The 23753-nt window shown below is 40.0% G+C and overlaps 1 protein-coding gene across 1 annotated transcript; it reads right to left on the minus strand.

Moving 5' to 3' along the window:
- Window positions 1-7915: 7915 nt before the first annotated feature.
- On the minus strand, window positions 7916-23400 carry LOC143620876 (pentatricopeptide repeat-containing protein At1g76280-like). Its single transcript, XM_077092461.1, has 14 exons — window positions 23366-23400; window positions 23207-23252; window positions 22282-22357; window positions 21887-22065; window positions 20857-20964; window positions 20568-20750; window positions 18949-19398; window positions 17175-17261; window positions 16879-17052; window positions 10218-10445; window positions 9946-10074; window positions 9426-9614; window positions 9210-9329; window positions 7916-8336 (listed from the first exon to the last, which is right to left on the minus strand). Exons 1-14 carry the CDS (start codon window positions 23383-23385, stop codon window positions 7950-7952), a joined length of 2376 nt encoding a protein of 791 aa, XP_076948576.1. The 5' UTR covers window positions 23386-23400; the 3' UTR covers window positions 7916-7949.
- Window positions 23401-23753: the final 353 nt, after the last annotated feature.

Here is a 23753-nt window from a genome sequence, read left to right on the forward strand (position 1 = left end):
CGTTATCAGTCTTGCTCATCATGAGTACCCTATGGGATGGGCATCCAATTTCTGCTGGGATCATAGCCTCTGTCCCATAGGTTAGGCTGAACGGGGATTCGCCATTGCTAGTTTTGCTTAATGTCCTGTGCGCCCACAGGACATTAGGTAACTCTTCGACCCAAGAATGGGATTCTCCCTCCAACCTTTTCTTCAGCCCATTTAACAAACTTTGATTCGCGCGCTCTACTTGGCCATTCCCCTGAGGGTGGTAGACCGAAGTGAAGATTTGGTTGATGTGCAATTCTTTGAGCCAGCTGGATATCTTCCTGTCAGTGAATTGTTTGCCATTGTCGCTCACAATTTCCATAGGAAGGCCAAAACGGCAAATGATGTGGCTCCAGATAAATTGCTTCATCGCCTCAGCTGTGATTTTTGCTAGTGGCTTGGCCTCAACCCATTTTGTGAAATAGTCTACCGCCACAACCAAAAATTTCACTCGCCCTTGCGCTTGCGGCAGGGGCCCCACAATATCAATGGCCCATTTGTGGAAAGGCCATGCGGAGGTCACTGGAATCAAGTTGTTCTTTGGCCGCATGGTGTTTGGCGCGTAGCTCTGACATGCCTTGCATTTTTGGATTTCTTTTAGCGCATCCAAGTACATGCCTGGCCAATAGTAGCCTGAGCTCATTGCCTTGGCAACCACCATGCGCGGGCCAGCGTGTATTCCGCAGATTCCTTCGTGAATCTCCCTAATCACATAGCTTGCTTCTTCAGCATCCAGGCATTTCATGAGCGGTCCAAGATAAGAGCGTCGATATAATGTACCATCAAGTAGTTCATAGTTCTGCGCCTTGTGTCTTATCTTTCTCGCCTGTGCGCGATCGTCCGGAAACTTCCCCTCCTTCAGGAATTCCATTATTGGAGTTATCCAGGATGAAGGGGTTGTATGAATTACAAGGACAGATTGCGTTTGCACTGACGGGTTGCTCATCACTTCCACCCTGACATCTTTGCCAAAGTGATCAAAATTAGTTGATGCCATCTTACTCAACGCGTCAGCGGACTTGTTTTCGCTGCGCGAGATGTGTATGATTTTGAAGAAGTCAAACTGCTCAACGAGCTTTTTTGCCTGCTCTAGATATAGAGGCATGGTGTTCTCCTTGGCATCATAAAGGCCATTGACCTGTGCAGCTACCAAGTAAGAATCAACATGGGCCTCTAGCCTTTTAACTCCAAACTTGCGCGCAATGCGCAGACCAGCCAGCAGGGCTTCATACTCAGCCTCATTGTTGGTACTCTTGAAGTCCAACCTAATAGCATAAGTATATTCATGATTATCAGGGTCCACCAGTTTGAGGCCTGCGCCGGACCCTTCGCTGTTGGAGGCTCCATCAGTGAATAGCCTCCAAACATCTTCTTCATCATTTGCTCGCGGAGGGTCTACCTCGCGCTGAGCTTCTTCAATCTTTCCCTCTGGGATTTCCGTGATGAAATCCGCTAAAGCTTGACCCTTTATTGCTGGACGGGGCTTATAGGTGATCGTGTGTTCACCTAATTCCAGCGCCCACTTTGTCAGCCTTCCGGAGAGCGCGGGGCGTCGCAAGACTTGCTGGATGTTGTAACCTGTCAGAACTTCAATAGGATGACCATTGAAGTATCTATGAAGCTTGCGCGACGCGTGTGTTAGTGACAAAACTAACTTTTCCATGATGGAATAGCGCGTCTCAGGGTCTGTCAACACCCGACTCACATAGTATATTGGCGTTTGGATCCCCTTGCGATCCACCAATAATACTGCGCCGATGGCGCGGTCTCCAGCTGACAAGTACAATGTAAGGGTTTCGCCAGGAAGTGGAGCTGTGAGCGCGGGCAGCTTTATGAGACATTCTTTTATCTCATTGAAAGCTTGCTCAGCCTCAGGCGTCCACTTGAATTGGCTCTTCTTCAAGCAGTTCCTCAAAGTGTTAACGAATGGAGTAGATTTGCTAGCGTGGTTCGCTAGGAACCTGTTGATTGACACCAATCTACCATTCAGCTTCTAAACCTCTTTCATGGTGGATGGTGAAGGCATGTCAAGGATGGCTTCCACCTTTTCAGGGTTCACCTTGAAACCATCCTTAGTGACCATTACACCAAGAAATTTCCCCTCTTCCGCGCCGAAAGTACATTTGCTCGGGTTGAGCTTCATGTTAACTTCCGTTAGGCGCTGAAGAGTTTCCTCGATGTCTCTGAGCATTTGTCTCTCCTCCCTGCTCTTGATCACCAAATCATCAACGTAGACTTCTAGATTTCTTCCGATTTGTTCACTGAAAACCGAATCCATAAGTCTCTGATAAGTGGCGCCCGCATTCTTTAAACCAAAGGGCATTTTTGTGTAACAAAAAACACCCTTGTCGGTTCTGAAGGCAGTCTTGTCTTCGTCTTGTGGTGCCATTTGAATCTGGTGATAGCCTTTGTAGGCATCCAGGAAACATTTGAGCTTGAATGGCGCCACGGAGTCCACCTTTGCGTCGATGTTTGGGAGGGGGTAACAGTCTTTCGGACATGCTTTGTTGAGGTCCTTGAAGTCAATACACATCCTCCATGACCCGTTGCTTTTCTTTACCATCACAGGATTGGCTACCCACGTCTGGTATCGGATCGGGCGGATGATGTTTGCGCGCAACAGGTCCTCAACTTGCTCATTCATGGCCTTCGCCTTTTCATCCCCCATGATTCTCTTTTTCTGAGCAATTGGCTCCACCGACTTGAACGTGTTAAGAGAATGTTGCGCCAAGTCTCGCGGGACCCCAGTCATATCGGAGTGTTGCCACGCGAAGACCGACGTGTATTTTGTGAGCAACCTTTTCATTCTCAATCTCGTTTCGTCTGAAATGGTAGCGCCAATTGTGACCGTTTGCTCTGGGAATTTTGGGTTTAAAATCCACTTCTCTGGCGCATTGTCCGCCATTGGAAGTTTCATTCTCCCTTCCCGCGGCGTACTTGTCACTGCGCACAAATGATCGCGGTAAACAAATGTTACGCCTGTTGGTGTAGGGAACCCCAATGCGCCGTGCGCTGGCGACGATATAGCATTAAATTGGGCAATCGTTCCCCTACCCAGGATCATATTGTGGCATGACGTGGTGGGCAAGACCAAGAAGTTGACAACTTCGGCTCGCTTGTGTTCATCATCCCCCATAGTTAGTTCAAACTGAATTTGACCTAGGGGATGGATGATTTCATTTGAAACACCACAGATTGGTGCGTTCACAATTTCGAGCCGCGCTTGGTCCGCCGGGTCTAACTTTCTGAAACATTGCTCATACATAATGTCAGATTCGCTTCCAGTGTCCACCAGGACCTTTGACACTTCGTAATGAGCAATGTGTGTGGTGATGACGAGAGGGCTGCTGATTGAAGGGCCTCCCCTGATTCTTGGGAAGATAACTTGCTGCTCGCGCCAATCTCCGTGGATTTGCGCGCTTCTCTTTTTTGACGTCTGCCCTTGTCGTCCCCCCTCAGCCACACAGATTCTTTTGTATTTCTTGCTGGCAGAGGCTCCTTCCGGTTGCTCATCTTCTATTCTTGGGTTTTTCACCAAGTGAGCCAGCCTGCCTGATTTTACATCCTTCTCGATCGCATCCTTTAAATGATGGCATGCGTCGGTGTTGTGGCCCGGGGACCTGTGAAATTCACAATATTTGCCACTGTTTTGCGGTCCCTTGTAGTGTAGTTGCTTGGGGGGCTTGAATTGGACATTCTCAGTACTTAACACCTGTGAAGGTGTTTTAGTGAGGGGAGTCCATATTCTTGGCAGAGGTCTGCTAGGATCTCTGTCGCCCTCCCTTTTGTCACCCTCCCCGCGATTACGAACATCTTTTTGGGGCTGGGGTGAGCTTGGTTGCGTTTGCTTTTCTGCGGAAGAAAAACTTGTTGGTTGCAACCTGGACCATACAGAGTTCTGTTTGGCCCTCTTCTCTTTGCTGCGCGGTGATTCAGCCTGATGCGCTCTTTCTCTTGCCCTATCTTGGGCAATCTGTTTTTCATTTCTCGCGAAGACTCGCGATGCTTCCATTAGTTTTGCCCAAGTGGTGGGCATACCATCTCTGCTTACGAGAGCTCGGCGGAGTTGATCACTGCACACGCCTTGTATAAAAGCCACGCGCAGGAGTTGCTCAGTTATACCCCCGATTGCCAAAGACTCCTGATTGAAACAAGTGATGTAGTCCTCAATCGTTTCATCATTCCTGCGCACGCAGTGCATGATGTCATCAGGATCGCGCGTGTGCCTGCGCTGCTGTACGAAGTGGGCTTGGAACTTTTCCAATAGTTCCTCGAACCCATCAATTTGCCCAGTCGGCAAGCTCTCGAACCAGACACGCGCCGCGCCCGTAAGGCAGCGGGCAAACATGTGACACCATGTTGGCATCGTCCAGCTCTCTAGGTTTCCCGTGTTATAGAAACCTTACAAAAAGTCATCTGGATCTGTTGTGCCATCATATTTGCCCAGACCACTTGGCATCTTGGTCTTGTGCTGGATGGGGGCCTTAGCGATGCGCTCAGTAAATTTTGAGTGCTTCACTAAGATGGCCGGCCTGTACGGCGTGGTTACGTCCACTTGCCCCCTCACTGGCGGGCTGTACGGCATGTGCAGATCCAGATCTGCTCTGGCTCCAGGCGCCATGTTCACAGGCGCGCGGAGTTGTGAGCCTCCTGCATGAGTATCTCGCGTCTTCCTCATGCTATGCACTTCTTCATCACTGAACTCAGTGTGTGCAGTGTGAACAGAATGTCCTTCTTCCGGCGCGCGCGGCCTTTTTGTAGTCTGCTTATCAAACGCTTGCCTTTGTGTTTGGTCGGCTAGCTTTTTCTGTTTGACCATTTCATTGTACTTTTCCATTAGACGCCGCTGCTCGTTTATGAGCCATTCATTCGGATCATTTGTTTCTTCTTCTGGACCCATTGGTCCTTTCAGTTTCGCGCCGGCAAGATTTTGTAACGTGAGATCGTCTGGAGGAGTTTCAGTCTGGCCGTGAGGGGTTGTGATGAAGGGACGGTTACTGGTGGTGCGCGTAGAATCACGCGGCACCCTCAGAAACTGCTGTCCTTCATTGACACCCTCACGTTCAATATCCTCCAGAGCTTGATCAGCGTTACGAACGCCAGAAACCATGGTGATTGATTTTTTTTTATGTAGATCTGATGAGATCTGATTGCCGTTTGTAACAGTGGATGGCGCCAATGAAGAAACGTGGATCTACTCACTAGTAGCAAATCTACTTTCCTCGGGTGTGGTTACGATTCTTCACCGATGGTTCTTCTGGATCTGTGTTCTTCCACCTACAAAATGAACAACGCCGTTAACTTACCCCTCAGAAAGGGACAGAGGGGTCCTCTTTGGGGTAACCCTCCGGTGTGAGAATAAGTATATGTAGGAGAAGATAATAATGTGAGAGTAAGGGAATCTGGAGAGTATTGCTTAATAGCTGAATACTGTATGTTACTCTGTATGATTGTGTGACTGTGTTTTTGTATATCTTTCCTTGTGGAGTTGATGATGTATTTATAGTGCTAGGGTTTCCACTGATTGAGCTGAGACCAAATTAGGGTTTTGTTGGCCTCCTTCAATCGATTTGCGCCACGTGTCCTTGGAGACACCTGGTGCTTTTTCATTGGTTATAATCACGTGGTAACCCATGAGTCATGCTGAGCTGTCCACCTTTCATTTAGCAGCTGTCAACATCAGCATATCCTTATTCCTTAAAAAGATGCCTTCTGGAAGGTTGTCTGACGTGCACAATCAAGGTTGCCCTAATCCTGATTTGGATAAGGACGAGGTTGATTATGTGCATGTGTGATATGCGCCCATCCTGAGGATGCGCGAGGTCTTCTCTTTATTCTCACGCGCAGATATTTCATGCGCAGATGTGATACGCACAAGCATGTAATACGCGTCATGCGCGGATGCCCCACGCGCAGCTGCGCCATGCGCAACTGTGATATGGGTGGGCATGTATGATGCGCGAGCATGTGATATGCGCCGCACGCGGATGCGCCACGCACGATGTGATATGCATAAGCATATATGATGCGTGAGCATGTGATACGCGCGAGCATATGTGATGCATGAGCATATGTGATGCGTGAGCATATGTGATGCTTGAGCATATGTGATATGTGCAAGCATGTGATACTTGAGCATATGCGATATGCGCTGTGCGCATAAGTTTTGGCTTTGTGCCTTGATAATATCTTTGATTTCTAATGTCTTGTATAAATCTTGTGGGTTGACCCGCCCCGCTCGATGTTGAGGCGGGTACATACCTCTTCAAAGCGGTTTCTAGATAAAGTTTGCAACGGTTTCTAGATAGAGATTGGTAAACAACGGTTTCTTTATACAACAATCCAACCTTTTTTTTAGCTTAATTAATAGCTAAAAATATTCAACTGTATACCAAAAATTAAAAACCATCCAACAACATGAGAATACAAATTCATCCAGCATCATCAAAAATCCATCCAGATTTAATACCAAAATACAAATTTTACATATTTAAATATACTAACAACACTATCAAAAAAGCATAAATCCAAGATTAACGTATGAGAATCATTGGGTTCTTATAAACAATCTATCAAAAAGTTTTAGAATTAATCTCATAATCAAATCGTCAAAGATCGTTTAGCCATTGTCGAGTCTTGCCAAAATCTAAAAAATAAATATAAGTAAGATAACCCGAACAAACCACAACCTTAAATATAAGACTGATCTAATAGCGAGACTGAAATATAAGCCACTTAAATATTGAAGTTTTTATGCAAAAATAGAGTTTGTTAAAAAAAATTGCAGTAGGCCCGTTTAAAAACAGCAGCAAAAAGCATGTTCATACCCAAAAATAGGAGGTTGTGTGGAAAAAAAATGAAACAAGGAGTTAAGTAAAATGGTAAACATTTAGTATAAACCGTAAACCAAACCGCCTGCCACGGTTTGATAACTTCTATAAAAACCGATCTCAAAACCAAACCTGGCCTATAATAAAACACGAACACAATATACAGGACCAATCCCACTTTATTTCACCCTTTTGAAGAAAAACATAAACTGAAGCCCTAGTTAATCTTACAATTACGAATGCTATCAATCTGATTAAAATCCATATTACAAAATATAAACACACAAACAGTATACATGTGGAGCAGATGGTAGAACAAAGCAAACTCGACTTGACCTTTTCTGTGTTACTGTAGAAAACGAAAACAAAAATGAAATTGACAACCCAATTGAAACCAATGTGTGAACCCCAAACCCCAAAATGGAAAAATTCTAAACTTATAACATAATAGATTCTGAACCATAAATCAAAACTGAAAGACAGAGAAATTGAACCACATAAGCAAAGTTACAATAAAATCACCTTAATCGCCGGGTCTTCAATTGACGAACGAAAAACTCTTGGTGAGCATCTGTGGTCGGTGGTGGGTGGGAGGATGGTATCTGAAGACCGAGGGAAGAGGAAGGGTAATTAGGTCTGAATGTCATTCAGATTCAATTCCTAGCTTACCGAATCAGAGGTTCCAAAAATCATTCAGATGTGTTTCTAAAAGGAGCCAAACGCTCTGAATGTTTTTACATCTGAGCGAGTCAGATATACAGGTCTGAATGCTCCCATTAAGTGATAAAACAAACAACCCCTAAAACTTTTTGCATGAACTCGAAAATTTACACGAACTTGACACTAGCACGAGTGACAGATTGGAACATTTGACAATACTCGAAAATTTGCATGAATTACATCGAATTTATGTAACTTTAAGTTTGTTACATTTCAAGGATTCATGTGGCCAAAACAAAACCCACTGTGTATACTTGTGCTAGTTAAAACCAACATTAACTCTAGATAGATGATACATTACATTATTGCCCCTTCGCATAAACAATACTCCCACAAAATCTTTTTGGTACAATCGACTTGACAATCAACACTTTATCTAAAACTGTTTGCAGCCGCGAGCCGCTTCACCCACTGGCTCTGACCGGTCAACCACGAAATCGGGTTCCCAACCATAGCACACCATCTCAAGTTCAAAAGAGCCACACCAAGATTCTCCTTGGAATCTTTGAACAGGTCTAAAACACGTGACTCGGCTTCTGAATCTTCTGAATAAATAAGGTCCTCGAAAACCGCTTTGTTTTTGTTAATGTCTTCTTCGGATAACATGTGTATACTCATAACTTGCAGGGCTTCCATGGCTGTGTTGTGGAAACCTTGGTTCACGTATGCTGTGAACACGTGACCGCATGTTGCAGGGTCTGGTGGGATCTGCTCTTTGTGCATGCGGTCCATCACGAATTCGATTATGTCTATTCTATCCTGTATAATCAGTTCTCATACATGAGCAAATGTAGGCTTTGCTTTATAAAGCTTCAACATGCGTAGTTTTTCAGCCCGAGCTTGGCTTGTTTATTATTTATTAGCTATTTAATTTTATCATAACCTAGTGCATGATGGTTACTATTATGTAAATATATTTTTTAATATACTCGTTAAAAAATATATAAAAAAATAAGGTCGTTTAGGCTTGAAAATCTAGTGAAGCTCGAAATCTGAAGCTCGGGCTTGAACTCATTTATTAAATGAGCTCCAATATAGGCTCGAGCTCGTTTAAGCTCGACTAGATTCGAGTTTTTTTAGTAAGACCTGATCTCGAGTAGCTTAGTGAGTTTTCCCTAACATGTTCACACGGTTATAGAAAACTAGGGTGTAAACAAGCCAAGCCGCTCCTGAGCTACTCGAGATTGGCTCTCTAAAAGCTCAAATCAAGCCAAGTTCAAGCCTAAAAAAAGCTTGTATAATAAACGAGTCTCAGCCCAAGCCTGAACTAGGCTATTATTTATATAATTTTATTTTAATATATTCGAAAATGTATTTTTAAATAATCATTAATATATACAAAAAATAATTAAACAATATACATTATGTTATATATAAAACATTAAAACTTATAAATAAAAAATGTATAAATAAAAACAATTAAAAATATATACAAACTAATTAACAAATAATAAGCAAGCCAAAGGTCGAGCTTGAAAAATTAGTCATGGGCCGCTCAAGCTTTAGAATTAGAGCTCGAAACGAGCTGAGCTTGAGCTCTAGTGAGTTAAAACGAGCTGAGCTTGAGCCTAAACGAGCTTAGGCTCGGCTCGGCTCGGCTCATTAATTACTATGGAAGAAGCAATTAGATACCTTCCGCGATGCTACATCGATAATCGTGTTGAACAACACGGCATCAAGTTGGATTCCTTCCGAACAAGCTTGGTTTAGAAGATTTAATGCTTCATCAAAATCTTCCGATGCCAACACCAGCTGATAATCATTGATTATTATAGTGAATTAATATAACATTTTGTATAATTCATAGAACAATTAAATGTGACAAAAATGAATCAAATATTGGAATACCTTTAAAAGAGATGTATAAGTTTGCGTTTGTGGTGGATATCCACAATGAATCATCATGGCGATCAAACCCTGAGCAGATTTGAATGACCTGCTAATACTGCAACAGTCGATCATGATATTACATGTCACATCATTCGGACGATAGCCATGTGACATCAAAGTTTTAAACACGTTTATCGCTGTTTGATCCTGGATCACAACAAAACATGGTGTCATTCTCACAATATACACATATATAGATACGCACATACACACATGTATATATATACACATACACGTGTGCATTACCAAACGTGCACGCGCACGCACACACATGTATATAGACATATAAACGTCGCGTTTAAAAATGCATAACAGTGGGTAAGCGCGTGCTTTTCAATGGTGCGTCAATGCGTTTCGTTGCTCCTATAATTTCTTTGGGCACGTGGCTTCCGACACTTGTTGGTTATTATTTTCTTTTTAGCATAACCGTACTCTATATGTATGTATATATATAACCATACATGTAAGTATTACCTACCTCCTTAGCCTCAATAAGTGAATGCAAGACAATGTTGTAAATTGGAGTTCCTGGGATAAATTGGTTTTCTGCCACACGCAAATAGTGCAAGAGCCCACTTATCATCCCCTCTAATCCAAGTGCCTTTAGCTATAAAAAATAAAAATAAAATAAAATAAACTTTTAGGGTTCCAAAACATAATAAAATCATAATCTCATACAAGTTCACCTTTCACATTCCTATAAAAATTATAAATTTTGGGTTCAAAATATTTCATTAATGAGGGACTTACCAAGTTCCTGATTAACACATAACTGTGTTGAATGCCATTTCTCATCATATCATCCTCTATTGCATTTATCCTTCTAGTAGCTTCCGCTTGTGACAAAATATTTCCATTTTCATAGGGAGCGTTCACGTTGCCAAATAATGAAAATAGCAATTCGTATGTCTTAATAGTTGGAGCTATTTTCAACTGCTTCATTTTACCAAATATATGAACTCCACGTTCGGGTTGATCCTACAATATTAAACACACATAAATTTTCATGAGATATATAGCATTATTTCATTTAAAATGCTAACAATGATTTCAAAAGTAAAACTAATAGTAAATGTTAATGATAATTAATTATATCTAGGTCCTTGCATGTAATGTAGGCCCTTGTATGTAATTAGTATTTTATTTGTAGCCCCCTCTATATATAGAGATGGAGAGAGGGCTACAAACCATCTAGTTTTAAGGACTTTCTAATGAACTCCTCAACGGGTTACAGTCTTTCCATAGTGTAAGCGACTCTGCGTAAATTTTTTCATAGTCCTGGTTCGAATCGCCGTTGTTCTGTTTAAGCTTAATATCTCGTGGGTTCCAATCAACTGATTTTCCCACATACTCCTCAAGCCCCCTGAATTGCTTTAGATGAATAAGTGGTCGATGATACGCCACAAAATTCATGCATATCACCGGGGCAAGACAGGTCACAAAAGGAAGCTGGAGCCGCATACCATCATCCAGCATCTCGTCATCGTATGGATGCCATTTAATTTCCTCATCTTCAAGATCTGCTAAAACTGAAGATACTATCCCTTTATAGTTATTTCTTTTGTTTACTGAAAATTTTTGCATTGTTGTCATACATTCATTCAACAATGGAGCTTGATAGGTCTCCAGGTTGATATGAAAGTCAAGTGCTTGTCGGAGTTTTGGAATGCGAATACAGATAAAAGCCAAAAGAGGCCAACAATTGGCATCAACAGACTTCTTATTCTCAACGAAAAAGTGACCGTGCCCACTTTGAAGAAAATAGTAGAAACCCAAAGTAAAGAACACAAGGAACGGCTGATTGCCCTTCTTTTGATAGTAATTGTCTGCTTTGTTACTCCTGTTTGTGATGATTATATCGTCCATAATTATCTAGTCTAGTTTGTGGAAAAACTGGATGAAGTAGATGGTTACGCTTGGGGAGCGGCGTTACTGTCCACCTTCTACTGTGCGATTGAGAATAAGAAGTCTGTTGATGCCAATTGTTGGCCTCTTTTGGCTTTTTTCTGTATTCGCATTCCAAAACTCTGTGAAGCACTTGACTTTCATATCAACCTGGAGAACCCATTCCAAAACTCTGTGAAGCACTTGACTTTCATATCAACCTGGAGAACCATCAAGCTCCATTGTTGAATGAATGTATGACAGCAATGCAAAAATTTTCAGTAAACAAAAGAAATAACTATAAAGGGATAGTATCTTCAGTTTTAGCATATCTTGAAGATGAGGAAATAAAATGGCATCCATACAATGACGAGATGTTGGATGATGGTATGCGGCTCCAGCTTCCTTTTGTGACCTGTCTTGCCCCGGTGATATGCATGAATTTTGTGGCGTATCATCGACCACTTATTCATCTAAAGCAGTTCAGGGGGCTTGAGGATATGTGGGAAAATCATTTGATTAGAACCCACGAGATATTAAGCTTAAACAGAAAAGCGGCAATTCGAACCAGGACTATGAAAAAATTTACGCAGAGGCGCTTACACTTTGGAAAGACCGTAAACCCGTTGAGGAGTTCATTAGAAAGTCCTTCAAACTAGATGATTTGTAGCCCCTTCTCCATCTCTATATATAGAGGGCTTATCTCTTGTAACGAAATACACAAGTTATCAATCAAATACCAGTCACTTTTACATGGTATCAGAGCTACGACTCTTGATCCGAACCAGAATCTGACCAGCCGCCACCAGATCTAAAACGAGTTCCGGTCTTGTTGTACCTCCTGCTTTGTCACGAAATCTTTTTTCGAGACATCTACTCTCACCGCCACCGCCACCGCCATCGTAACCAGCAACCTCCGATTTACCCTACCTAAAAACTCGCCGCCGCACACGCCTCTACGCGCCGCTGTCACTCTGCCACTGCCGCCGCGTGACCCTTTTTCAGGCCACCGGAATTCTTCTAGGCCACTTATTTTTTACTTGCGAACCTCCCTGTGCTGTTAGTTTTCCGATTCGGGCACTTTTATTTTTCTGTCTCGGCTCGTGTGCTTGTTCTCGCTCGGTGTACTTTCAGATTCAATGGAAGATAACAAACACACGTATACATTTACCAAAGAAGAGTATGGTATGATTCAACGGTTTCTTGCCTCGCAGTTTTCTCATGCTCAAACCAACTCGGCTCATTCGGGTAAGTTTTCAAGCCTCGACTCTTCGTGGGTAATCGATTCTAGAGCCATACATCGCATGACTGGGAATCAAGGTATTTTATCTAGCTTGCATCATGTTTCTCATGCACCGGTTCGTCTTGTCGATGGATCTTCAAGCCCCATTCATGGCATAGGATCCATCAGTAACTCGAAAAACCTAAACATGTCTTATATCCTTTTCGTTCCTAGATTACTAAACAAAACAATTGTTCTGTAACCTTTTACCCAACTCACTGTGTCTTTCGGGAACTAGTACCGGTTTTGAATCAGGAGGCCTCTACCGTATGTCACCACTATCACACCCTACAGCAAACTTATGTGATTCCGCTGTTAGGGAGACTCACTGTCGGTTAGGCCATCCCTCTGTAACAGTTCTAAGGCAAATGAGATCAGATATTTCTATTCCTAATGATTTTCATTGTCAGTCATGTGAGCTTGGTAAACATAAACGGCGTTCTTATCCTCCAAAAGTGTTGAAACGCACCGATTTTATATTTGAACTCGTACATTCTGACGTATGGGGTCCGTGTCGTGTTAAATCATCATTGGGTTTTCAGTATTTCATCACTTTCATTACTTTCATTGATGATTATTCTCGTGCCACTTGGGTTTATCTTTTGAAAACTCGTAGTGGAATTTATTCAATTTTTCATGAGTTTCATTCTTACCTCAAAAATCAATTCAACTCATCCATTAAAACCCTACGCACTGATAATGCACCTAAATATTTCTCCAATGAACTTTCTACCTATTTGAAAACACATGGCATTGTTCACGAGTCAACCTGCCCGTATACATCTCAACAGAATGGCGTTGCCGAACGCAAAAATCGCCATTTGTTGGATATCACACGCACACTCATGTTTTAGTCTCATGTTGCTGATAGATTTTGGGGTGACACTATTCTTACGGCTTGTTATCTCAAAAATCGTATGCCTTCATCTGTCCTCGGTCAAACTCCGTTTTTTGTTTTTTCCCTAAAGGAACCACCTTTCCACTCAAACCTAAGATTTTTGGTTGTGTAGCATATGTGCATGATCATCGTTCAGGCATTAGTAAACTTGCTCCTCAAGCCATTCGTTGTCTTCCTTGGTTATTCACGTGTCCAGAAAGGGTATCGGTGTTATAGCCCTTCTCTTCAACGATACTTTACTAGTGCTGACGTCACCTTTCATGAGCCATGTTCTTACTTTCCCGAGTCCTCCACTTCAGTTCATGATTTGTTTCCTGATCCTGATATACCCAAGTCACACATTATCCCCACCTTTCCTCTTATCTGTTGTTCCATCTGACCCTCCGGTCTTGGACAACACCGCTCCACCTCCGGTCTTGGACGACACCGCTCCAGTTCCTGCATCTCCCGTATCAGCTCCCTCTACCCATCCGGTTTCCGGCACCACAGCTCCGATCCCTACTTCCACGGGTCCACTGGCAGAACCTCCACCCTTACTTTTTACATACAGTCGTCAACGTCTCAATCACTCGTCGCAGCCTCCTGATTGCCATCCGGATCCTGATATACCACCCGCTTTTGAGTCCAACACCCTATCCCCTACTCCCGAACCCACTTCATCGCCTGATCTTTATGATCCTCCTGGTGCCCCCTTTCCCAATATACCTATCGCCTTTCACAAAGAGCCACGTCGTTGCACCCGTTACCCTATTCAAGATTATGTTGCATACTCTCACCTTTCCTCTGAGTCTCGTGCCTATACTACCACCCTTGATTCCTACCCGATTCCCAGAAATGTGACGGAAGCCCTAACTCACCCAGGATGGAGACACGCTATGGAAGACGAAATCGGGGCTCCCAGAGCCAATCATACATGGCATCTTGCAACACTTCCGTGTTGTTGGTTGCCGTTGGGTGATCACGGTTAAATTACACCCGGATGGTTCGTTACATCGCCTGAAAGCCCGATTCGTTGCTAAGGGTTATTCTCAAGCCTATGGCATTGACTATGACGAAACCTTCTCCCCGGTTGCCTAAATGCCGTCTGTGCGCATCTGTATCGCCCTCACCACCATTAATCATTGGCCGCTCCATCAGCTTGATGTCAAGAACGCCTTTCTCAATGGTGTTCTTGAGGAGGCGTATATGGAGCAACCACCTGGGTTCATTGTCGAGGAGGCCTCGAAAGTTTGCAGGTTACGCGGTTCCTTATATGGTCTTAAACAGTCTCCTAGGGCATGGTTTGGCCGTTTTTCTAGTGCCATGGGAGAGTTTGGGATGGTCCGTAGCACATATGATCACTCTGTATTCTTTAGGCACCAGAACGGCCTAAGGATTATTGTTGTGGTTTATGTGGATGACATTATCATTACAAGAGATGATGAGGTCGGGATTACCGAACTTAAAACAATTCTTTCAATCCCAGTTTCAGATTAGTGACTTAGGTCGACTTCGATACTTCCTCGGCATAGAAGTATCCCGTTCTCCGCAAGGAATACTTCTCTCACAACGGAAGTATGTTCTTGATATGTTGACTGAGTGTGGATTACTGGGTTGCAAGCCCGCTAAAACCCCAATGCTTCCAACTAGGAAGCTCCTTCCAAAGGACGGAAGTCCAATGAAGGATCCTAAGCGATACAGACGATTGGTTGAGAAACTTAACTATTTAACTGTCACACGACCAGATATTTCCTTTGCTGTTAGTGTCCTAAGTCAGTTCATGGCCACACCATACACTAGACATTGGGTTGCTGCTCTTCGTGTCTTGAGGTACCTCAAAACCACACCAGGTTTGGGAATCTTGTATTCTGATCAAGATCACTGTCGTGTGGGTGCTTTTACAAAGGATGGAAATGGTCGGATATCTGGATTTTCTGATGCTGATTGGGCAGGTTGTCCGATCTCACGACAATCTACCACTGGCTATTGTGTATTTATTGGAGGAAATCTTGTATCTTAGAAAAGTAAAAAGCAGCACACGGTATCCAGATCTAATGCTGAATCAGAGTATAGAGCCATGGCAGATGTAACATCAGAGATGATATGGGTTCGTCGACTTCTCAGGGAACTCGGGGTTATTTCAGATGACTTAATGCGATTATACTGTGATAGTCAATCAGCTATACATATAGCCAAGAATCAAGTATTTCATGAAAGAACGAAGCATATTGAGGTTGATTGTCATCTAATAAGAGATCGAATAGTTGGCACTAAAAAGATCCACCATCCATTCAGCCGATTCACATGAAGACTGATTTTCAACTTGCAGATATTCTCACCAAACCTCTTCAGAAAGCTCAAATCGATTTTATATGTAGCAAGTTAGGCATGATTAACATCTATGCTCCAACTTGAGGAGGAGTGTTAATAATAATTAATTATTTTATCTAGGTCCTTGCATGTAAAGTAGGCCCTTGTATGTAATTAGTAATTTTTTTGTAGCCCCCTCTCCATCTCTATATATAGAGGGCTTATCTCTTGTAATGAAATACACAAGTTATCAATCAAATACCAGTCACTTTTATAGTAAAAAAACCCAAGTTTTTCTGTTTTTCGAAAAAGATTCATGTGCCTTGATTTCGAATCCCCCACAAATATCAAGTTTTTTGTGAGTTTTTTAGTTTATTTCCATTTTAATGTAAATAACGTGAAATTGGTGGCTTTAGAGCTAAGCCACTCGTTAGCTACCCAAGATCAGTTGGCTAGAAGCTCAAACTGAACCAAGTTTCAACAAGCTTGAGACTAAAAATAAAGCTTGTTTATTAAACGAACCCAATCCCGAGCTTCACTTATTGAGCTCGAGAGCCTACATGAGCCTGTTATTTACATACTATTATTAAAGATATTAAAAAAATATTTATATAGAAACAATTACTTTTAATAAAATTACTATTCTACACAAAATAATGTAAAAATAATTAAACAGTATATATTATGTTATATAGATAAATTATAAGTAATATAAATAAAAATAGGTAAAACGTATATAAATAAATAAATAAAATAAACAATCTGAGCTCAAGCATAAAAAACTACTCACGAGCCGAGCTCAATCTCAAGAGCTCTCAGATGTATATAAAAATTTAATAAACCAGACAAAACCGAAACGAGCTCAAGAATAAATAGATTACTCACGGGCCAACGTAAGTTAAACTAGCCGAACTAGAGCTCTCGTACATTTTATCAGTCGTTTGTTAAAACTTCAGCAAACATATGGAGGGTTGTTATTTAGAAAAATGAATTTAAAACGTCATTCATTTGATCGAAAATGATATACAACAATATTCAGATAAAACTTGTTTACTAACCAGCGTGTCACATGCTTCAAGCAGCTTATTATAAGGATATGCACTTTTAGATTGAGCCATCTGATCCAAAAATGCCTCAGCCAAATCCAATTCCAAGCTTTCACTGCAACCAACTGATATTGCTGCAAAAGTTGAATCATGTGGCTTCAAATTCCTTTGCCTCATCAAATTTAGCTGCCATAAAAAATAAAAAAATAAAAATAAATAAAAAAAGATTATGTCAAACCAAATGAAGTGGTTAATTTAAAGACAACACTGTACATTGCATAATAAAGATAACTGTAGTTAACAAATACCACTTCTACGCCATCATGGAAGCCTCTCTCTATAACAAGCACTCTAATGAGACCATCAAATGACGGTTTGATGCCAAGATTTTGCATCTAAAACAAGCAGAAGCAAAGTGACGGTTTGAGTCCTCTAGTTTCTATCCTCTAGTTTCTGAATTTTTTTAATCTCTAAATAACATAACTAAACTAGTAAACCCTAAAAGTCTAAAACCTGCGCCGCTTTGCTTCTGCTCTCTGCGACTCTGCCTCTCCATCTCCAACTTTCTCTCACAAATTACAAGCCACAACTCACAAGTTCATATCTATCATCACCGAGTCTCTGATTTCCGGCTCTGTTCCTTCGCCAATCGCCATCATCTCCCATGTATCTCAACTGATTCTCCAGATCCGGCTCCGCTCTCGCATGTCCGATTCTCCAATTCCGGCGCTGTAAAGTAAGTTTTGTGTTCATTTAGTGTTCGTTTGTGTTCATTTAGTGTTCATATATGTTCGTTTAAATGTTCGTTTATGTTCGTATAAGTGCTCGTTTATGTTCGTTTACGTTCACAAACTATTCGTTGAGGTTTTAAATGAACGAACACGAACAGGCCCACATTTTAAACAAACGAACACGGACATATATTTTATGTTCATTTAAGTGTTCGAGTTCGGTTCGAGTTCGTCTAAAGTTAAACGAACGAACACGAACATGCCCATGTTCGTGATCGATCGGATCGTTTACAGGCCTATATAATACTTTGATTTTGGTTTGGGTGTATAATATACTTAAAAAAAATTTAAGGGTATATATTGAATTCTCCCTTTAGAGCTACGATGTTGTATGGAACAGATTGTTGGGCCACCAAGAAGGCACACTCACGTAAAAAATGGAGGTAGTAGAGATGAGAATGTTGAGGTGGATGTGTGGGAATACACGGGGCGACCGAATAAGAAATGACGCTTTCCGAGAAAGATTAGGGGTAACATATAAGTTAAGGGAAGGAAGATTGAGATGGTTTTGGCACGTAAAGAGAGACAAACAGCAGATCCTGTTAGATTAGTAGAAAACATTACTACAGAGGGGAGGAGGAGGAGTAAAGGTAGGGATGAGATTATTAGGCATGATTTGATAAACCTGCACCTCTCCAAGGATATGGTTGATGATAGGATTTCTTGGAGACATAGGATTAAGGTTAGACTTGTGGGGGTAAGGTATAGGTTTTTTTTTATGGTTAGAAATATGCTATTTATTTTTATTTAGTATGTATTATTTATTTATTTATTTATTTATTTTTATTGTTATATATTCGTATCTATTTATTTGTTTGTTTTTATTTTTATTTTCAATTATTTATTATTTTATTCTTTTTTAGCTATAACTATTATACATTTTTAAATTTCTACTTTATAGTATGCTTGTTTTACTTTTATGTTGTTTGCTTTGGAGCCAGGGGTCCGACCCCTGGAAGCAGCCTCTCTATCCCTAGGGGTAGAGGAAAGGTTTGCCTGCATCCCACCCTCCCCAGATCCTACTAATAATTTTGACTATTTGTGGGATTTACTGGGTATGGTAGTTTTTGTATTGAATTCTCCCTTTGTGAATAGTATAGGCAGATCGTTAAGTGGGAGTAAAAGCCGGTCAAGATACTTCTCTTGGATAAAAAAAACTCTTATTTTGTGTTAGCGGGTATGAAAATGATTATCCAAAGCTGATTATTTGACCCCTAAACATGTAGAAGTATTGTTCTAAATTATCACATATAAATCATTTTCTAACTAAACATGCGAAATGAAATATTACCTGATAGAATAACTGTTCTGCCAGCTCATCGTTCTTAAATGGCACACAGGCACGAATAACATCAGTAAAAGACAACCTCAAGATCTTAGTAGCAAGAATACTTTTCGGATTTCCCACCACTGTTCCAACAGTGTTGACTTTATTCAAGTCAAAGCCGGCAACTTTTGAGTTGACCATATTATTGTTATTATCCTGATTACTTAATATAGGTATCGGTACATCCAATTGTGGAATAACCATTTTTCCTTCATCACTTATTCTGATGGTAGAATCACCCCGGAAAACTAAAGCCACCAGATGTTGTAAAGCTTCACATGCGGTTGTTAAATCTTTTAATCTTGTAAAGGACCAAATGAATTTTCTTAGAGAAATAAGGTTGAAATTATAATATTTGGAATACTCGTTCCAGATGTTATAAACCGCTGACATGTTTTTCTGCAAAACTGCAAGCTGAAAGAATAAACTTAGAATACACTCACTCAGTAACAACACTAAAATCTACAACAATTTTACTAAAAAATCATATGAAACCTATGCTACTTGTCAAATTTTAAATTTATAATTCATTGGATCCTGAGACTTCCTGCAGAATGTGAATTTGAAAACTTTTAACCATGTAGAAAAGTGAAATGACCCTTTTACCCCCTTGTTGAGTTTCTAACCCAATGTATTGTTTCAGGACTCCCTATGCAAAATGTTTCTTTAAATATAAGAACAGAGAAAGCATCATTAACATTAGAGGTGTTAAACGGGTCGGGTTGGCGGCTCCAACCCGACAATTACATTTTAAAAATGTATACAAAACAATCGCATTTAAACCATGAAATCTTACATCATTTTCTCTTTTAAGTTTTACATAAACATATAAACCCGAACACAACACGGATATTCATGGGTTGACACATACATGACTCGTTTAACCCAATTTTGTTTGTTTTTTTCCCTTTGCATAGTAATACTCTAAATTTACATCTTTACAGCAAAAAATAAAAAATGTTTACAAAACAATTGCATTTTAACTATTAAGTCTTACATCATTTTCTCTTTTAAGTTTTACATTTTGGTATATAATACCCAACAAATTTTATTATGATATAAACTATATTTTAAAGCATAAATGGGCTAAACGGGTCAACTGGACGGGTTGAAACGAACACAACACGTTTAGCTAAACGAGTTGATGAGTTCTACCTGAAACTAAACTGAACCCGCTTATAGAAAACCCAAACCCGCAAATTTCGTGTATGTGTCAACACAGAAATTTACACCCTTAGGTTGGGTAAAGCCGTAAAGGGTCAAAAAGAGTTCACACTGAAAAGGGCCATGCTAGCACCTTTTAATATTATGATAATTAATGTGTCAATTATAATCAGAAAACAATATAATTACCATAAAAAAACATAATCCCTGAAAATTGACGTTGTATGGATTAAAAAAGACTTTCAAATTTCAACCTGTATAAATAGGTTACCCTTTTAGCTTAACTTTTATTAAACTTTAAGAGAGAAAACACAACCAAATTGACAAATTCATAATAAATTATTGAAATTGTCACAACATACTTACATTACATATTATTCATACTATATTTGACTAACGTTTGAGCCGATGATACATACCTTGAGAAGTTCAATGTATGTAATCTCATCCTTCCCCAACATGTCATTCTCCATTAGGTCTAAACATTTACTGACATGAACAACACTGTTCATTTCAGCAGAAGCTCCTAGAAGAATGTTATATTTTTGCAAAGTAGGATAAAGATTTGAAGTTTCCCCACAATTACTCAACAAGTTAAATGCCTACAAATAAATAATATCTAAATTAAAATAGGCATAAGTCGATTATTCATTTTTCAGGATAATTATATAAAATGATATAAGAACGGGATGTACAAAATGTTTATACCTCCTCTAAGTACCCTGCTTTGCAGAGAGCTCGAATCATAAGAGTGTGACATTTATTGTTCAATTCTATTCCTTTTTCCTCCATAGTTTTCCAAATCTCCATGACAAACTATACAAAAGAATTAATTCATGTTACACCTTAATAGCATAGTAGTCATTTATGAATGTTAACAAGTAATATAGTCAAAAGGAGAACCACACATGGAGCGAATGTTTTTGCTTAATAGACTTGTGATAATAAACATGAGCAAAAATCTAGGCTTTAAAGAGCGCAAGGCACACCGAGGCAATGGGGTACCCAAAGCTGAGATGCGAGCAGCGAGCTTGGTTTTAAAGAGCGTTGCGATCAGAGTGATGTGCAATGCGTAAAACGTGCATCACGTATGCGTGGCGTTCGTTATAAAAAAACAAAAAAGTTATTTATGGATATTGTTTGAATTTGTTAACTTCTAAACACTAAAAATAGAATGTTCTCATCATCTCTGGTCAAATTTGGTCACTAAATGGTCTTAGCTTGTTCAAATACTCAAACGCATTGCACAATCGATGGTCAGATTTGTTCAAATAGATTTGAAAAACTCAGACCCATTGCAAATTTGCAAATGACTGTCCAATTTTGTTCAAATACTGATCAACTGCATAAGGCGCCACATCACACATAAGATCACATCAAACTGTATCATATAATGTGCGCATCATGGCATCGCATCGCACAATGCGATCTCATCACCACATCACGTGAGGCGCGCATTATTTCCTCCTGATGTGTGCATTTAAAACCAAGGTCACGTACACGAGGCGCGAGCTATTTATATAAACTTGTTTGTATTTCTGATAGACTTCTATCATCAGGCCCCTAAAATGTAGATGCAAATAACCTCTATATATGATTTAATGTATAAATAAGATGTACAACCTAAAAAGCTATAAGCACAACTTCCCAATGCACAAATTTACTCATGTACAATACCAATTTCCTAATGAATATAAACTCCATACTAATCAAAAAATAATATCATATAAAGGTTTACCAGTGGATCAGGTGTCAACGCGCAGTATTTAAGAATATCAGCAAAATGGTTAGCTATCAACATATGCTTGTTTTGGCCAATATTGGATAACAGACTGGAAGCCCTTTCTCTATCACCCAGGTGAAGTGCATTCACAATTTGCTTCTGCACTGATCGTATAACTTGATTCACTGGATCGCCTGAACCAAAATTGCATGTCAAACACACAATACTTTTTAGCCAAAAGAATTATCAAATAAATCTATAAAAAAAACCCTAAAAATTTAGTCTTGTTTCTTGTTTTTGGCCACGGTGATCATTTCATGTCAAAGTTGATGTAAATATCTAACTACTTCAGGAATGAAATTTGAAAAAGAAAGGGTAATAATGCTACGAGATATGATCAATTATCATACCATAGAATGTTGTAGAAGTTCTCCATTCCTCTGGTATCTCTTTTCTTGAATTAAATTTAGAACTCCTGTTTCTTACCTATACAAAAACAGTATGCACAAGTCAATAATGTTTGAACATCTGTGCCTCCTTTTGGTATCTTTATTACAACTATGAGCTTCATATGCAATATCCATATCAATTATGTTTCAAATTTAATAGCCATAAACCATTAGTAAAAAAAAGATGTCAAGTTCAATGCAACCTACAAATATCCCTAAACAAAGCTTAAAATTCAAACAAATTTGGCAGTTGAAAGCAGGGGTGTAAATGAGCCGAGCCCAGCTCGGCTCGTTTTAACTCAAGAGGGCTCGAGCTCGACCTTGACTCGTTTAGAGCTCTATCTCTAAAGCTTGAGCTTGGGTCATGAGTAAGTTTTTTACACCCTAGCTCGAGTCGGCCTCAGCTAGTTTATTATTTATTATTTATTTTATTATACATTATTATAAATATTTGCATATACATTTATAATTATATTTTCTTGTATATGATATAATATACATTACTTAATTACTTTTATCATAAATATATACATAATAAATAAAACGCTCGTTTATGCTCACAAACCGGCTCGAGCTTGTTTATTAAATGAACCTCAATAAAAGCTCGAGCACAGGCTCAGGCTCAGGCTCAGGCTCAGGATCGGCTTGTTTACACCCCTAGTTGAAAGCATAACAAATTCAGGATCGAGCTCGTTTATTATATGACCCTCTACAAAAGCTCGAGCTTGTTTTTAACGCGCCGATCTCGAGTAGCTCACGAGCTGAGCTGCTCGTTTATTAGACTTCAAAGTCGAAGTATAGCTTCTTAATGAAATGGTAGCTAAAACACTTTGAATTTTAAAAATAATAATAATAATAATAATAAATTGAGAACAAATATCAGTACCAATCCTGTAGAGTACGACTTCCGAATCGATGGCGCCAACAGCTTACTACAATTCAAACCAAACAGATTCAAATAAGATAAAATAAGCATTCAATTTCATATTAGGTTAAATAATAATCAATAATGTGCCGGTATTGAATATTTGAATTGGATACTTACACTGAAACCCTAGCACACATGACAGATCACTACGGAAATGATTACCGGAAATAGACGGTGGTTGCCGACGGCATAAGTGACGGTGGCCGGAGAGCTTGCCGGAGATGCTGGTGGTCGCCGGCGGCTCCGATGGATGATTCGGATAATAGGTTCGTAGAATTGATTGAGAGTGTAAAGTTTGTGAATAGTTCGGTCCAAAGTTTGTTTATGTTAGTTTTTAGTTTATATGATAAACAAATGTTTGTGGTAGTTTAATTAAACGAAAGAATATGAACATATATTTGTTTGTTCATTTATTTTCGTGAATGTTTGTATATGTTCGTTTATGTTTGTATATATATTTATGTTCGTTTATGTTTCTCTATATTCATTTATGTTTATTTGTGTT

This window comes from Bidens hawaiensis, unplaced genomic scaffold, assembly GCF_021521415.1.
Source record: "Bidens hawaiensis isolate Kalapana, Puna unplaced genomic scaffold, B.hawaiensis_p1.1 tig00002717_1, whole genome shotgun sequence".
NCBI lineage: Eukaryota > Viridiplantae > Streptophyta > Magnoliopsida > Asterales > Asteraceae > Bidens > Bidens hawaiensis.

Coding starts and splice junctions, on each gene's coding strand:
- LOC143620876 (XM_077092461.1), bottom strand. CDS start 23,385: ATGTGTGCTAGGGTTTCAGT. Junction 20,751..20,856: donor AAGCAGGGTACTTAGAGGAG/GTATAAACATTT, acceptor ATTTATTTGTAG/GCATTTAACTTGTTGAGTAA. Junction 9,615..9,945: donor CACTTATTGAGGCTAAGGAG/GTAGGTAATACT, acceptor GTTGTGATCCAG/GATCAAACAGCGATAAACGT.